The 17805-nt window shown below is 40.5% G+C and overlaps 1 protein-coding gene across 4 annotated transcripts in view; it reads right to left on the bottom strand.

Moving 5' to 3' along the window:
• Ap2b1 (adaptor related protein complex 2 subunit beta 1) overlaps window positions 1-17805 on the bottom strand; it is a 179533-nt gene that overhangs the window by 99327 nt on the left and 62401 nt on the right. For all 4 annotated transcript variants that reach the window (XM_045158905.1, XM_045158904.1, XM_045158903.1 and 1 more), the window contains exons 6-12: window positions 14320-14510; window positions 11066-11287; window positions 10164-10284; window positions 9722-9817; window positions 5666-5781; window positions 2307-2472; window positions 482-580 (exon numbers count right to left, since the gene is read on the bottom strand). In XM_045158905.1, the coding sequence (XP_045014840.1) occupies window positions 482-580; window positions 2307-2472; window positions 5666-5781; window positions 9722-9817; window positions 10164-10284; window positions 11066-11287; window positions 14320-14510 (1011 nt within the window). The remainder of the gene's footprint in view (window positions 1-481; window positions 581-2306; window positions 2473-5665; window positions 5782-9721; window positions 9818-10163; window positions 10285-11065; window positions 11288-14319; window positions 14511-17805) is intronic.

Here is a 17805-nt window from a genome sequence, read left to right as displayed (position 1 = left end):
GCCTTTAATTCCAGCACTCAGGAGGCAGAGGTCAGAGGATCACTGTGAGTTCAAGGCCACCCTGAGACTAGTGAATTCCAGGTCAGCCTGAGGTAGAGTGAGACCCTATCTTGAAAAACAACAACAACAAAAGATCCTAACAGCAAGGCGACCACTGGAAGGGAAACAAGTGCCCTGTGGACATATGCTCACTGTGTGTATACTGCACAGGGAAGCTGAAGTCAGCCAGAAACAGACCATACATAAGTAGGCCCATTATTAACACTATTGACTCTAAATTCAAATTTTGAAATTACAGAGTCAGCCAGTGCATTTAAAAGCTTTATTAGCTAGCTACAATTCAGTGGAGCATGGTAAGAGGCACAGTTTGAATATTTTCATGGTTAAAGCCTGCCCCAAATGGATCTTCTTAGAAAGTTTCATGCCTTCTTACAATATGATATAAGACAAATCAACCCTTCCATTTTTTCAGATTTCTTACCTGTGTGGCTAAACTCAAGACCTGTTGGACCAGCTCCTGCGTTTCTGATGGTTTCTTGAGAAACAGCTTCACTATGGCAGTAAGCAGGGTGAGCTGCACCTAAACAGATAAAGATCAGGAGAGTAAGAGAGGCGTCTGGATCATTTCCTGAAATATCCAAAGTGGTGTTGTGACAGCCATGTATTACTAATGAGTCTTTATGAATTGAGGTAAGAGATAAAAGGTTTGAAAACTACAGACAATATCAGTTAACAGCAGCAAACAATATTAAGAAACACACAGTACTCAACTGAACACTCACTAGCTCCCTATCCTGTATCCTCCAGTTGCAAATTTGGTACCAAAAAATGGTTTGTCTCTGGACCGCATTACCACCTGTATTTAATTTTTTTTTTTTTTTATTTATTTACTTGAGGGCTGGAGAGAAGGCTTAGCGGTTAAGCGCTTGCCCGTGAAGCCTAAGGACCCCGGTTCGAGGCTCGATTCTCCAGGACCCACGTTAGCCAGATGTACAAGGTGGTGCATGCATCTGGAGTTTGTTTGCAGTGGCTGGAAGCCCTGGCGTGCCCATATTCTCTCTCTCTCTCTGCCGCTCTCAAATAAATAAATAAAAATAAACAACAACAACAAAAAACTTATTTACTTGAAAGAGAGAGAATAGGCATACCAGGGTCTCTTGCTGCTGCACACACAGTCCGGGCATATTCACCACTTTGTGCATCTGACTTTGGGTGGGTGCTGGGGAACTGAACCAAGGCTGGCAGGCTTTGCAAGTGCCTTCAATTGCTAAGTGGTCTCCTCAGCCTTGTCACCGTATATTTTTAAAGTACATGCTAACATACAACAATAAGACTGGCTCCTAAGAAAATTCTCGCATTATTTACTTCTACCAAAATTTACAAGGTTAAGGGAATTACGAACTCATCTGTTATATTGATTCAAGAGCCAAGACAATAAAATTCTGCCAGGTCCAAGCCAATCAGAAGGCTGCTGAACCACATACTAGTATAATGTCTATCAAAATTACTATAATGTGGGGCTGGAGAAGATGGCTTACTGGTTGAGGCGTTTGCCTGCCAAGCCAAAAGACCCTGGTTCGATTCCCCAGAACCCACATAAGCCAGATGCATAAGGAGGCACATGCATCTGGAGTTTGCAATGGCTAGAGGCCCTGGCATGCCTATTCTCTTTCTCTCTACCTCTTTCTCTCTCAAATGAATAAATAAAATATATTAAAAATTACTATAATGCATTATATACACACAAGCTTCTATGTGTAGTGAGTACAAATGCCAGGTAAGAAGGGCTTAATAATTTGACTGCTTCTGTGGGTCCCAAAGGTCTAATTTTAGTGGGAGAGAGGGATAGGTGGAAGGGGTGCAATCACCCAGGGAATGCTTTCAGGCCTCACCACACTGCATGGTAATGAGCCACAGTAATCAGGAGGAATGATATGCAATCACACAAAGTGATAGAAACTAAAAATTTGATTACTGCTCCCAGCCAGCGGGGGGAACTGGTAGCTCTGGAGCTGCATCACGCTGGCTGTGTTAGGAATAAGACCACAAAGGCCCATCTCAGATCTATGAAGTCAGCCCATCTGGGAGAGGCCCAGCAACCTGTGCTTCAACAATCCCTGTTCCCCCACCCCCACCCCCCATGTTACTAGTGTTCATTAGTTTGAAAACTGCTGGCTTGAGTTATATAGGCTCATTACTCTAGAATCAGTACAAATGAAACAGGTCATCCTGTCTGGGGGAAAAGAGAACACATTATATACAAGCATGCACAAGAGATCTAGGATATAGGCCACAAGAAAGCTTACCTGGGTACTTTCATCATGAAAACCCTCCAGGAAGCTCTCTAGTAGCTCATCAGCATTGTCAATTCTTTCTGCATATTCTCCCACAATCCAAATCATAGCTGCACGGGCATCGGGCTCATCCAGGGAGTCTAAGTTCTCACAGAGAGTGGCAATGATACTTTCATACCTGATTCAACAAATGGACTATCAAAATCAAGGACAAGACCAAGAACTGCACTAAACAATAGGGTCTAAAGGAAAAACTATGGACAACAAATCCAAATCCAAACCAACAAACTAGAAAAGTTTTAGTTCAGGGACTGCTTGGGCTATAAGTCAGAAATCTGTATGTTTTAAATTTCTCAGTAGTTGCATTTTAATAACTAGGTATTAAACTTTTATAAGAACTCATAAGCTAGTTTTTTTTTCACATGGAAGAATCAACCTGTATAAGATAATACCTCTGTGTCATGCCGCTAGTTTATAGCTAGCCAGAGAATTTTCCCCATCATGCTAATTTGCCTTTCTGTTTGAAGAGTAGAAAGCTCACTTTACTTTTAGGAAGATAAAGCTAGAAAACAACAATGTCCAGACGAGAAATGGTAACTTGGTCTCCTATGACACCTATCATTCTCCTTACATAAAAAAGATTGGAATGTTCACACACTAATTACTTCTACTAAGATACAGGTAATATAATTATTCACTTTTACTTTTAAAGACCTATGGCTCTTTGGCTAATTTTTTTTTTTAGTATTAAGGATTGAATCTACAGCTTAGTGCATGCTAGGAAAACAGTATACCACTGAGGTATATCCCCAATTCTTTTTTTTTTTTTTTTACTTTTTGAGGCAGAGACTTGCTAAGTTGCTGAGGCTGGTTCTGAACTTGTGATTATCCTGCCTTGGCTTCTTTTTTTTTTTTTTTTTTTTTTTTTTTTTTTTTTTTTTTTTTTTTTTTTTCGAGGTAGGGTCTCACTCTGGCTCAGGCTGACCTGGAATTCACTATGTAGTCTCAGGGTGGCCTCGAACTCTCGGCAATCCTCCTACCTCTGCCTCCCGAGTGCTGGGATTAAAGGCGTGCGCCACCACGCCCGGCTGCCTTGGCTTCTTGAGTGGCTGAGATTATAAGGCTGTATCAACAGGCCTGACTGGCTAATATAATTTTTAACATCAGAATGAGACCACTTAAGTAAATGTGGACAAATTGTACACTTCATCAAGTGTCTTCCCTATTTCTACTGATTAAACCAGATCCTTGATTCCTGTCTTAAAAGTAAACTGTAGACTGTGTAGATACTTGCAAAGCCTGCCAAACCAGGTTTAATTCCCAAGACTCATGTTAAGCTAGATGGCACATGCATATGGAGTTCATTTACAGTGGCAAGAGACCATGGTGTGCCCATACACACACACAACACAAAAGAAAACTGTCAGGAGGGGGAGACAGCTCACCAGGTATAGCACATGCTGCACAAGCAGAGGATCTGAGTTTGATCCCTAGCACTAAAATAAAAATCTGGGCATGACCACATATACCTGAAACCCCCATCCTGTGGTACCTAAAGACAAGAGAATTGCTGGGCTCTCTAGTACACTATAAGCATGTGTGTACAGGCTATACCCATATGTACACACTACATATGCAAAAGTAAATTATCATAATCCCTTATTTACACAAATCAGACACATTTCTGTAGTGATTTTATTGAGATATACATTTGTACATATAATAAAACAGTTTAAAATCTGACCTCCTCTTTTCTGGGACAGTGGTAAAAGTTGATGGTCCCGCCCCCAAAAAATACCATTTCTTGAAAAAAACAACAGAGGATTAACAAAATACATTATTTCTTAATTTATTGCCTCCAGAACCAGACATAAAAGTGTATTTTTTAGCTGGGTGTGGTGGTGCACACTTTTAGTCCCAGTACTTGGGAGGCAGAAGTAGGAGGATTGCCTTGAGTTTGAGGTCACCCTGAGACTACATAGTAGATTCCAGGTCAGCCTGGACCAGAGTGAGACTCTACTCCCTCTGCCCTTAAAAAGCAGATTTTGATTATCTGTATGATAGTAGTGATATCATCTCAGAAAATCCAGAAGATGACTTATTGTTATAATTCTTCAATTTTCCACACAGTGGCAATTCATATGCAGAGCAAACATTATAGCTATTCCCTTCCTGACTTTTATTATTATTATTTTTTACTTATGTATTTGTGTGCATATGGGTGTGCCAGGATCTCTTGCCACTGCAAACAAACACCAGATACATGTGCTCCTTTTTGCATCAGGCTTTACACAGGTATTGTAGAACTGAACCTAGGCCAGCAAATTTTATAAGCAAATGCCCAGAACCACTGAGCCATTTCTCCAGCCCTTTTCTTGGCTTTTATGGTAGGGTGGTCATTCAATCTGAGCCATTTCTGAGAAAATCCAGTGAATCATCATTCATTTGTCTACAGAGCATGCTCAGACAATTCAGAATATATAGGCTTTGTAATTAATGGTAAGTTTGCAATCAAAGAATCTGAGGTATCTGATTTAATCTCCATTTCTTCTAAAATAGTAAGGCAGCTGGGCATGGTACCTCACACTTGGAGTATCAGCAGCATGGGAGATTGAACCAGGATTGAGAGTTTAAGGCCAGCTTCAGCTTCCTAGTAAAACTCTATCTCAAAAACAAAAAAACAGTTGGATGTGGTGGTGCATGCTTTTAATCCCAGCACTTGGGATGCAGAGGGAGGAGGATCACCACTCCCAGTACCACTTTACTGTTGCAGTCCGGTTCACATTGCTGGTAGAAATCACCCAACCAAGAGCAGCTTCTGGGAAAAAGAGATTTATTTTGGCTTACAGGCTTGAGGGGAAGCTCCACAATGGCAGGGAAAAACGATAGCATGAGTAGAGGGTGGACATCACCACCTGGCCAACAGAAGGTGGACCACAGCAACAGGAGGGTGTGTCAAACACTGGCAAGGGGAAACTGGCTATAAAGCCCATAAGCCCACCCCCAACAATACACCCCCTCCAGGAGGCGTTAATTCGAGTTTGAGGCCACCCCAAGACTACATAGTGAATTCCAGGTCAGTCTGAGCTAGAGTGAAACCCTACCTTGAAAAAACAAACAAACAACAACAAAAACAAATTACTATCACCAACAACAATAATACACTCCCACACAAAAGTAATAACACAGTGAAAACTCAAGTTTTAATCCTTGTTGAACTAACCACTTAATACAGTTCTGATTTTTAATAAAGCATGTATTATGCCCAGTTACATTAAAGAGAACAATTCTTACCTACTGAATTTGAAAGTGCCTTATTTAAATATTTCCCAAATGACTTGAGGAAGAAGGTTAGAAGAATTTTGACATACTTGTTGGGGTATTTGCGGAAGATGTCCCTGATGACAACAATCGCTTCTTGGACCACATAATTTACTTTGGTCTGGATTAGATCAAGCAATGTGCTTACACAGCGCTCTGCAGATTGCTAGCAAGGGAAATATAAAAACAAAAAGTCAGGTGATCTTTCCAATAATGACATCAACACAGAAGAAAGGAGGCGGGAGGGACCAACATGCATATGGGTGCACTGACTAAACTAAACAAACAAGTACTTAACTTGCCAAAACTACACCACAGGCCAGGCTAACGGTATATGTCTACAACGAAATCCTAGAAACACCTAGAATTTTACTCATTATAAAATATGTTGACATACTAGAAATTTTTCAGTGCCAGGGATGGGATACCTTTCCAATGAGTTAATGGATAGAAAGGTCCCTGATGCCCCCCTAAAACATTACAGGCCATTGCCAAGGCTCTTGGTTTCTTACCAGAAATAGATGGTAAGACCCTCCTGCTGAAAATTCCACATGCTTGGGCTGCAAGGTCACTGAGAAATCCTGCTGGAGCTGAGCTGAAAACCTCCCCTGTGTAGACCAGCTGACAGAAAGCTGGAAAAAGCTTCACTGCATGCAGCTCCATGTGAGAATTCACCAGTGGAAATAAATAACAGTAGACATTGCAAACCTTAAATTTGGCCAGGTAGGCCAAATGAGCCAACGGGTGCAATTGTGGCATGTCTGTTATGAGGGAAACCAACTGCTCTTTAATTGGACCGAGGCCCACTCCACGGAAGGGAATACATGCCTGATACTAAAAACCTATGACAGGGAAGTCATGAACCCTAAGGATGTTAACGTCTGCTGCTGTCTGGCTAACTGTATATACTATGCTCACCAAACTGCCCAGTAAGCACTTCTCTTAAAGTTCATACCCATATATTAATGCTACTCTCACTTTTGGTTAGAGAAGCTTCTCTTTCCAGATGGCAGTGACCATGAGATGACTTGGAAGGCACCACAGTGCTGAGAAGAAGTGACCAAGGAGTGCTCAGCACTGAAACATCTCTATCACACCTTCCAAGGCTCAGGGTCCATTTCAAAAGAGGTGGCAGAAAGAACGTTAAGAGCCAAAGGAAGGATCCTTACAATGTGCTCCTCCAGACACAAAATGGCCTGGATATCCATGACCTTGAAATGACTGGCACTACCTACTCAAAACCATCAGAATAGGAGGAAACATCAAAATAAAAGACAAGACTGACTGAGAGGGGAAGGGGTATGATGGAATTGAAAAGAGGAAGGGGGGAGGGCAGAGAATTACCATGGCTTATTGCCTTATTTTCTATAATTATGGAAGCTGTCAGTAAAAGAAGTTGATAATTTTTTTCAACGGTTCTGAGACTGAACTCAGGACCCCACACATACTAGTAGTCCAAGTTCTCTACCACTAAGCCTCAGCACACAGGGGATTTAGGTTTTGTTGTGTTTGTTGTTTTTGAGACAGGGGCTCATCTGTTAGCCCAGGTTGTCCCGAGCTCACTATGTAGACCAGACTGGAATGGAACTCATGGCTAGCTCTACCTGCTTGGATTATAGGCATGAACCACCACATCCAGCTTATGATTGTTTAAAATGAATAAAAGTCATATAAATAGCTGAAAGAATAGAAAGAGGGACAAATCAAAGCTATAAGAATTGATAAAAAATACACATCAAGGTAAGAGATTCCTTTTGGGTTCTTAGATGAGGGGAGACAATTGCACAGGATGTTGTTAAGTTCCTTTCAATGAACTGCCAAATTTTGTATGAGCATACAAAAATGTTTTCCAGATATTGGGTCTACTTAAAAAAAAAAAACAAAACTATGCATGACTCAAAAACCTGTAAGAACTACTAGACAATATACCATCTCTTCAGTTATATAACTACAGCTTTAGACAAACCACATTCATCACCTATCATTTTTTGTAATTCATCTATAAAATGGAGTTTAATCTTTTTTTTTTTTTTTATGACAGTCTCACTCTAGCCCAGGCTAACTTGGAACCCACTCTGTAGCCTAGCCTAACCTTGAACTCATACACAATTCTCCTACCTCATCTTCCCAAGTATTGGAATTACAGGCATAAACCACCATGCCTGCTTAATCTATTACTCTTTTACTAATGAAGACAATGTGGAAAACTACAAACTGATAAAAGCAAATGCACTGACACTGTGACAATTGTTTAAAATTGCAAGACACTAAAAATACAAGGAGCAGTCTGTCACATATTCATCATACAATTACTGTTCATTGTGCAAAAGAAAGCAAGCACCATCACTTAAAAAGTACTCTTGAGCCGGGAGTGGTAGTGCATGCCTTTAATCCTAGCACTTGGGAGGCAGAGGTAGGAGGATCGTCATGAGTTCAAGGCCACCCTGAGACTACATAATGAATTCTAAGTCAGCCTGGGCTAATAGAACAAGATCCTATTTAGAAAAACCAAACCAAACCAAAAAAAACTCTTGGAGCCGGGTGTGGTGGCACACACCTTTAATCCCAGCACTTGGGAGGCAGAGGTAGGAGGATTCACCCTGAGACTATATAATGTATTCTAGGTCAACCTGGGCTAGAGTGAGACCCTACCTTAAAAAAAAGTACTCTTGAGCTGGGGAGATGGATCAGCAATTAAAGGTGCTTGCTTGCAAAGCCTGACAGCCTGGGATTGATTCCCTAGTACCCACATAAAGCCAGATTCACAAAGTGACACATTCATCTGGAGTTCACTTGCAGTGGCAGGAAGCCCTGACACACTTATACTCTCTCTGACTCACTAAGTCTCTGTCCCTCTCTACCAAATGAATAAGTAACTTTTTTAAAAAAAGAAGTACTTCTGGGCTGGAGAGATGGCTTAGCAGTTAAGGTGCTCTCCTACAAAGCCAAAGGACCCAGATTCATTTCCCCAGGAGTCACATAAACCAGATGCACAAGGTGTGCATATATCTGGAGTTCCTTTGCAGCGGCTGGAGGCCCTGGTGCACCCACTCTCTCTCTCAAACAAATAACTAAATTTTTTAAAAGTACTCTTGCCTTTAAAAATTCGAGATATGAATATTACCAGACCTTCAGAAACGGTCATCTACAGGAAATGAAAAATATATTAAGGTATAAGTCAGCTCTTTTGGCTGTTCACTTTTCCTGATCCTTCAGGCCCCTACTCTGGTAAGGCCCCTCATCTCAGCCAAGATGGGAGAAAACCCCTACTCCCATGTGGGCTCCCTATCCCCTCCTTCTTTAAGTCTTTAAAAAAAAAAAAAAAAGGATATAAATCAGCCAGGCATAGTGGATCTGCCTATAATCCATGCTATAATCCTAGCATGTAGGAGGCTGCAGTAGAACTGGCAAAGTTCAACCTCAGCCTTGACTACAGATGACCTCAGCCTTGACTACAGAATTACCTCAACCCTGGCTATAGAATGACCTCAGCCTTGACTATGGAATGAGTTCCATGTCAGTTGGGACTAGAATGAGACCCTGTCTCAAAACAAACAAACAAATGCATATAAAACTCAAATCCAGTCGGGTGTGGTGGCACTGGGGGCAGAGGTAGGAGGGTTGCCATGAGTCCGAGGCTATCTCGAGAGTCCATTGTGCATTATAGGTTAGCCTGGGTTAGAATGAAACCTTATCTTGGAAAACCAAAAAAAAAGAAAAAAAAAAGTCAAACCCAGTCTCTGGGAAAGTTTATAAGCTTAATAACCTTAGTGAGACTCTACCTCGAAAAAAAAGTGTGTGTATGTGTGTTATGGGGGAGGTAAAAGACAAAAATATATAGCTGGCAAATTGATAAATAATTATATGCCAAACAATTAAAAACAATTCTTTCTGAGAAGAGGGTCTACCTAGGTAGGGAAGGGAAAGAACCAGGGACAGTGGATTTTCATTAAAAATTACTAAACTATGTGTTTTATTATTTTGATAAACTTAATGTCCACATAGTTAAATATATATAAATATAACATGTATAATATAATATATTTTAAAGAGGAGTGAGTCTTCAGATCCCACATGTGTGACTTCAACTCCCACTGAACACATACCTCCACTTTGATGGCACATCGCCCAATGGCCCGCACAGCTTTGCGAACAAAATCAACATCTACTTCAGTGGCATATTCCTTCAGTTCTGCCAGAACCTGTCAAATATACAAAAATTGGATACTCATTTAAGATACTCCAGAGCTGAAGAGACGGCTTAGTGGTTAAGGCATGTACCTGCAAAGCCTAAGGACCCAGGTTCACTTTTCCAGGTCCCACGTAAGCCAGATGCACATGGTGGTGAATGTGTCTGGAGCTTGTCTGTAGTGGCTAGAGACCCTGGCATACCCATTCTCACTCTCTTTTTCCCGCCCTTTCTGTGTTTCATGAATAAATACATAAATGAATAAACCTTAAAAAAAAAAAAGATTCTCATAGCTTATCTTCCTCTGAAAGCCAGATTTAAACTTGTAGCCATAAATCTGAGACTGCTCAAGGTCTGACCTGAGCAATGTTGGCTTGGGATGCCAGACGAATCATGATATCCAACTTCTCTAGTTTAACATAGATAGGGTCATTGTACTTCACAAAGAAGACTTTGATTTCCTGCTTCAAGATTTCAGGCCTGTAACACACAGAAGCACAAGGAAAATGAACATATATATTTATTGATAGATCCTCAGTCTATATTAACATTAAATCAGTGCCTCTCTGTTCTCCTCCAATTCCCCTTAGGAAGAAGGTGGGAAATCTCACAAACTTCCTTTATACGCCTCTACTGCTTTTTTTCCCTCAGTGATGAACGTTACACTAGTGTCTTGGACATTCTAATAAGCACTCTACCACTAGCTATACTCCCACCTCCCTTCACTCTATCAGTTCAACTTGACATCCTATTTTCATCCCTTTGAAGTTATCAATTCTGAAGAACTGTTGAAGCACAACCTAGTTTTAAACTACAGCCTGAACCACCATATCAAGTAGGCGCTAGGGAATGTATCAGAAAGAAGCACTTAAGAAAACAAACTAAGGCCAGGGAGATGTCTCACTGGTTAAAGGAGCCTATTTGCAAAGCTGTGCTGGGTTCAATTTCCTATCACCCATATAAAACCAGATGGTCATTTATTTGCAGTGGCAAGAGACCCTGGCATAAACATACATGTGCAAATAAATAAAGAAAAAATAAAACAAACAAACAACAAGCTGAATTACTATGGCACAACACCAAACATTTACTATTGAAACAATGAAAACTGTCAGTTTACAGACCCTAGGCAAGTTGTTGTACTATAGAACATGTTCACTTCCATATAGTAAAAATAGATTCACACTGATCTTTTGAATATTTACATTAAGCTTAATTTAAAATTACAAACTCTTTAATCACCAATTCACTACTGCCCAACCTTTTTTGGACAATCAGGTTGATATTCCTCAGAGCGACATACTGCACTTCTGGTTCCCCAGACAGCAGAGTGACAAGTGGAGGAGCTAATTTCTTCAGTAGCATATTGTAGTAGTCCGAGTCCTTGGGTAATAACTCTAAAAATTTCATTAGGACTTTTACCGCTGAAAGTACCACTGCTGAGTTGGCATGGGACAGCCGGGGAGTAACTCGCTCACAGATGCTGGGGGCAGAAAAGGAAAATTAAGATCCTAAAGAGTATGTAATATGTTTTCTTAATTCATTTCATTCCATTAAGGTCATGTTTCAGAGTCCCATGGCCCAAGGATCAACAAGTTAAAGACCCAGTTAGAAAAGTCAAAGCTCCATGCTTAGGCCCAAATGGAATCCAACACTCAGAAGCCTCATGCCCAGTACACTACAGGCAGAGTAGGGACATAAGACAACTTCAGGAACCCAGCAGCAGGGGATGTTCAAACTGGAAGAAAGCTAGCAATAATGAGCTCACACTAGTTACCGTTCTTTTTTATAGTCCTTTTTGTCTCCCCATAATGTTAGTTGGGGCTCCCTGACTCACAGCCCATTTCTACCCAACCTACAGGAAGTCAAACTAAGCATTCTGAGTTCATTCCTAGTGAGAGATATTAATCTACCTGTGATGTCTGGTTTCATTAAAAGACACCAGAGGAGGTGACCTGGCAGATATAACTACCCACTCTTCTGTTTTTAGGGTAAGAGAAGCTCTGCAACACGTGTTCTTTCCCCTTCTCTCTCTCTCTCTTTTTGAGGTAGGGTCTCATTCTAGCCCAGGCTGACCTGGAATTCACTATGCAGTCTCAGGGTGGCCTTGAACTCACAGCAGTCCTCCTACCTCTGCCTCCCGAGTGCTGAGATTAAAGGTGCACACTACCACACCTGGCTCTTCTCTCGTTTTTAATATCAGAGCACTGCTGAAATAGTCTCCCAACTTTTCCCCCTTCCAGCCCCTACCACCTATGCTTAGATGCTTCATGAAATCTTGAATCTTTATACATGCACAGTTCTCTGACATTAAACCAATTTCGACAACTCTTGTACAACACAAGTAGTTGTTTATTTTATTAAGGATACAAGATAACTACATTGTATAACTCTTTCTTCTTATGTTTACTTGACTAACTCCTGACTTCCTTCAGGTCTTTGTATAAATGCTACCTTCTTTCTCAAGAGATGCCTTCAGCTGACTACTTTTTTTAGTCTCAAAAAACAAACAAAAACTCCTTATAGCAAAGGGATTATAAATTTGAGGCCAGCCTGGTCTACAGAACAAGACCCTATCTCAAAAAATACACAAATAAAAGCCATTAAGAAAGAGACAGAGCCAGAAACAGAGGGAGGCAAAAAGGGAGAGAGATAGATATAGAATGAAAACTTTTTTTTTTTTTTTCGAGGTAGGGTCTCACTCTGGCTCAGGCTGACCTGGAATTCACTGTGTAGTCTCAGGGTGGCCTTGAACTCTCGGCGATCCTCCTACCTCTGCCTCCCGAGTGCTGGGATTAAAGGCGTGCGCCACCACGCCCGGCTAGAATGAAAACTTTTAATCCCAGTACTCAGGAGGCAGAGGTAGGTGGATCACTGTGAGTTTGAGGCCAGCCTGAGACTACACAATGAATTCCAGGTCAGCCTGAGCTAGAGTAAAACCCTACCCCAAAAAACAAAACAAAGCAAAACAAACAAACAAAACCCTATAATATCTTACCCTCAAACATTCAGCATTCCTTAGATAGATCTCTTTCTTACTTTAAATTTGTTAGCACTCATCAAAATCCAATACAATATGCACTGAGTGAATATAGATATTGCACATACTCCTATCCCTGCCCTCGGAATAAAAGCTACACAAGGACCATGGTTTTTGTCTGTTCACTCACTGCTGTGTCCTTAGAACCTAGTGTTGGCACTGGCATGGATGTAAGAAATATTTGTTGGGCTGGAGAGTTGGCTTAGTGGTTAAGGCACTTGCTTGTGAAGCCCAAGGATCCATGTTTGACTCTCCAGGTCCCACATAAGCCAGATACACAAAGTTACACAAGTGCACAAGGTTGCACATGCATATAAGAGGTGCCTGTGTCTGGAGTTCGAATGCGGTGGCTGGAGGCCCTGGTGTTGGGCTTGCCCCAAAAGAAAAAGAAGTATTTGTGGAACGAATGAATGTGTGTAATGCCAATGACCAACAGAAAACAAAACTTGTCATAAAGTTCTTTCCAGAATATATTTGGATTTTCAGTGGCTTTAGTAAAGTTCAAAGGGAATAATTTCCCAGACAAATGAAGAGCACTTATATTCTAGTAGCTTGGAAATCAGCTTTAGGCAGATGAGGAAGGTTCTTATCTACTGTAATTAATATATGTCAACTTTAATGAAGAGTCAACATTTCTTCACAAGTACTCTGCCTAGTACAGTTCTTTATACACAAAATGCTTAATGAAAACTGGTGATAGCCGGGTATGGTGGCACACACCTTTAATCCCAGCACTGGGGGCCGGGGGGCAGAGGTAGGAGGATTGCTATGAGTTCAAGCCCACCCTGAGACTACATAGTGAATTCCAGGTCAGCCTGGACTACAGTAAGACCTTGCCTTGAAAAACCAAAAAAAAAAAAAAAAACCAAAAAAAAAAAAACAAAACAAAAAACAAACAAACAAAAAAAAACCCTGGTGATAACTCCAACTTTGTACGCTAAGATATATGTATGTCAATGAAATTCAGATGTAAATTTCTGATTGTCACAGAAAATTTGTAACATGGAAGTAGAAAAGACTGAGAACAATCAAGATGCACCTTCCAGAAAGTCCAAATTGAGACAGACATGGTTTCTACATTCAATGGTAAACAGCACATATGTTGCTCTAGGCAGGCATTGTTCAGCTTAATAAGTCGCATGAAGTACACTATGTATGTAACAGAGAGGACATTCCTAAACTTTGCTACCGAATGGCCAGGAATTGGAGGTAGAGACAGTAAGAAGGGAGATTTTAGCAAAACTAACTGTTCAAACAAAAATGAAAATCATTCATAGAAATAGCTATATTTTGACATGGTTTACTTTACCACCTACAAGGTTCCTAATTCCAGTGAAAAAAATACCTTGGGGATAGCAACGTATACTCCCAAAATCCAAAATGCCTCCCTCAATCTGATGGCCTCTTATTAACAGCAGATATAGATATTACTCAGTCAGATTAGACTACCAGAAAGTACCCAGGACAAGACTGACCTCTGAGCTTCCCGGTCATCTTTGGGGTTGTAATTAGACAGGCAGTCCAGGATGAAAATCTGGCCCCATTCAGTGCATTCATTCAGGGCTGTAAGCAGTTTATTAATATTCTGTGGGTTCAGATCGAGTAAGTTGCTGTTTGGGTGAGACTCACTGATTTCAGACAATGCTGCCACAGCATTAGCCACCACCTGTGAAAGAAACACACATGACTTTGATATGACTGTCAACCTTTGCATGATCACTTCACAGATCTCAACCTACAATTACTCCAGAACATTTCTCCTGGCAGTCAGAAAGAAAGCAACTGCTTGTAAAACATTTCCCAGGCTAGCAATAACATTTGTAGTATCCTAGTAATTAGGCCATCCAGAATTAAAGCAGTTCCTGTATCTGGTAGAGTCATAAATGATTTACTATTAAAATATGCACTAACCACTGTAACAGTGTTCAAGCCATAAATAAAATCAAGACATGAATAGCTACAAAAGCCTACGTAGTGGCACTCAGGCATCTGAGGCCAGAGGGTCGTACAAGTCCCAGGCAAGCCTGGGTGCAAAATGAACACAAAACACAATGAATTAACAGTGAAGTCTAAATAAGTCAGTATTTTCGGTAACAGAATATTCTAAGATAAATTACAGAGGTATTCATATGCATTATACAGATATCACTCATCTTGGAAAAAGAACATGTGGAAACTTGAGACAGCAGTTTACTAGCATGCAATGCTAAAAGAACACATAACTGCTGTAAAATGTAGTTTCTTCATCTGAAAACAGAGGACAGTTTTAATCTGCTTCACAGGTTACTTTTAGCGTGAGGAGAAAAGTTAGATGATATACCCAGACATGCTCTGGACAAAGCCTTACACAGATACACATTACCATAATTCATTAAGAATAAATTGCACAATTTTTCAAGTTAGTATCTCTGGAATTGGGCTACATTTTACACTCAAATACCCATAGTTTAATAGAAAGCATTCTTATACAGTATAATTAAGATAATCATGCATTTTATGATCAATGAAAATGTACATTCAACAAGGGGGCGCATGCGTCTGGAGTTCGTTTGCAGAGGCTGGAAGCCCTGGCGCGCCCATTCTCTCTCTCTCTCCCTCTATCCGTCTTTCTCTCTGTGTCTGTCACTCTCAAATAAATAAATAAATAAATAATTAAAAAAAAAAAAAAAAAAAAAGAAAATGTACATTCAATGAAATGTTACCTCAAATGTACTTTTCTTTCAGATGGTAAGTGAAAAGCTGCTGCCCTAGAAAGTACACTTGTAGCCTGACTCATAAATCTGAAAAAAAAGTGTGTGCACACACGCATGTGCATGTGTATGAATGAATGAACTATTTTGCACCTGGTTTTACATGGGTGTTGGGAAATTGGGCCTGGGGAAGCAGGCTCTGTAAGCAATCACCTTTAACCACAAGCCATTTTCATGTTTCTTAAAAGGTTTTCTAATCTTAAACTTTTATTTATTTATTTAGTGATTAAGGTACTTGCCTGCAAAGCCAAAGGACCCAGGTTTGATAGCCCAGTGCCCACATAAAGCCAGATGCACCAGGAGGCGCATGCATATGGAATTCATTTGCAATGGCCAGAGGCCCTGGCATGCCCATTCTGTCTCTCTGCCTCTCTCTCCCAAATAAATAAAAATAAAAGTAAATTTAAAAGATTTTTTTTTTTTTTTTTGGTTTTTCGAGGTAGGGTCTCACTCTGGTCCAGGCTGACCTGGAATTAACTCTGTAGTCTCAGGGTGGCCTTGAACTCATGGCGATTCTCCTACTTCTGCCTCCTGAGTGCTGGGATTAAAGGCGTGCGCCACCACGCCCGGCTAAAAGAAATTTTATTTGAACCAGGTGTGGTGGCACATGCCTTTAATCTTAGCACACGGAAGGCAGAGGTAGGAAGACTGCATGAATTTGAGGCTAACCTGAGAGAGTGAATTCCAGGTCAGCCTGGACTAGAGCAAAACCCTACCTCAAAAAACCAAAAAGAAAAATTATTTGAAAATTTTAAGATGTTTTTGAGAAAAAGAGAAGGAAGTGGGGAGAGAATGGGAGTACCAGGTCCTCCTGCCACTGCAAACAAACTCCAGATGCACGTACCACTTTGTGCATCTGGCTTTATATGGGTACTTGGGAATAGAAGTCTGGCCATCAGGCTCTGCAAACAAGCACCTTTATTTAACCAACAAGCCATCTCTCTAGGTCATAAAATGGATTTTATTATTGAAAGAGTACTCCTCATAATTTCACTAATATTAAGCACCACCACCATTATATAATAGAGGATACCTTTTTGTTATTAAGGCTTGTTCTATACCAGGTTTCGTATTAGGCGCCCTGCAAGGCCTGTCAACTGCTCACAGCAATCCTACAGCACATGTACTACTGGCACATCCATTCTGCAGGTGAAGATATTAAAACTGAGGGAGAACACAGAGCTAAGAAGTACAATTTGGTTTCAGAGCCTGAGTTCTAACGCCACAGTGTCCAGAAGAAAAAAACGTATTTCATACCTTCAAAGCACATTTCCATTTCTGAGGTACTTTTCATATAGAGTGGATCAGCTTTTGTTTGCTTGCTTTTTATTTTTATTTTTTGTTGTTTTGTTGTTCCGAGACCCTATCTCATGCAACCCAGGACGGCCTTGAATTCACTATGCAGCCAGAGGTTTGGTCTTTGAGTTCCTGATCCCTCTGCCTCCTCACCCCATAAGGAATGGTTTTACAGGTGCCTAACTAAGCTCTTTATACTATAAATGGAAGTGTCTAGATGTAATTTGTTTTCCTGGAATAGCAAAATGACATTAGTATCCAAACAGGTAAAATTTTACACTTTGGTTAATAATTACATACCAATGTTAGTTTCTTAGTATGATGAATGTACAATGGTTATGTAAGATGTCAAAATTAAGTGAAACTGAGTAAAGAATATACACAAACTTAAAAAAATATTTTAGTTATTTGAGAGTGTGTGTGAGAGAGAAACAGGCAGATAGAGTGAGAGAGAGAATGGGTGCACAGGGCCTTAACACCAGATGTATGGATCACCTCATGCATTTTTACATGGTACTGGGGAATTAAAACTTGGGTTGTTAGGCTTTGCAAGCAAGCACCACTGAGCCCTCTCTCCAGCCCCAAACTTTGTTTTTTAATATTATCTGTAAATTTAAAATCTTCCTAATATAAGCTTATTTTCTAAACAAAAGCCAAGTTGACATTAACATAATTTTTAAGAAGTGAGAACATACAGAAAATAATTTATACAGGAAACAAAGTGTTAGCAGGCTGGAGGGATAGCTCAGCAGTTAAGGTGCCTGCTGGCAAAGCCAAAGGACACAGGTCCAGTTCCCCAGTACCCATGTACAGCCAGATGCACAAAGTGGTGCATATGTCTGGAGTTCATTTGTAGTAGCTGGAGGCCCTGGCAAGCCCATTCTGTCTGTCTCTCTTTTCTATGAATGCAAATAA

This window comes from Jaculus jaculus, chromosome 9, assembly GCF_020740685.1.
Source record: "Jaculus jaculus isolate mJacJac1 chromosome 9, mJacJac1.mat.Y.cur, whole genome shotgun sequence".
NCBI classification, from domain to species: Eukaryota; Metazoa; Chordata; class Mammalia; order Rodentia; family Dipodidae; genus Jaculus; species Jaculus jaculus.
The sequence above is the reverse complement of the archived record's forward strand: the minus strand, read 5'-3'. Positions and strand labels throughout refer to the sequence as shown.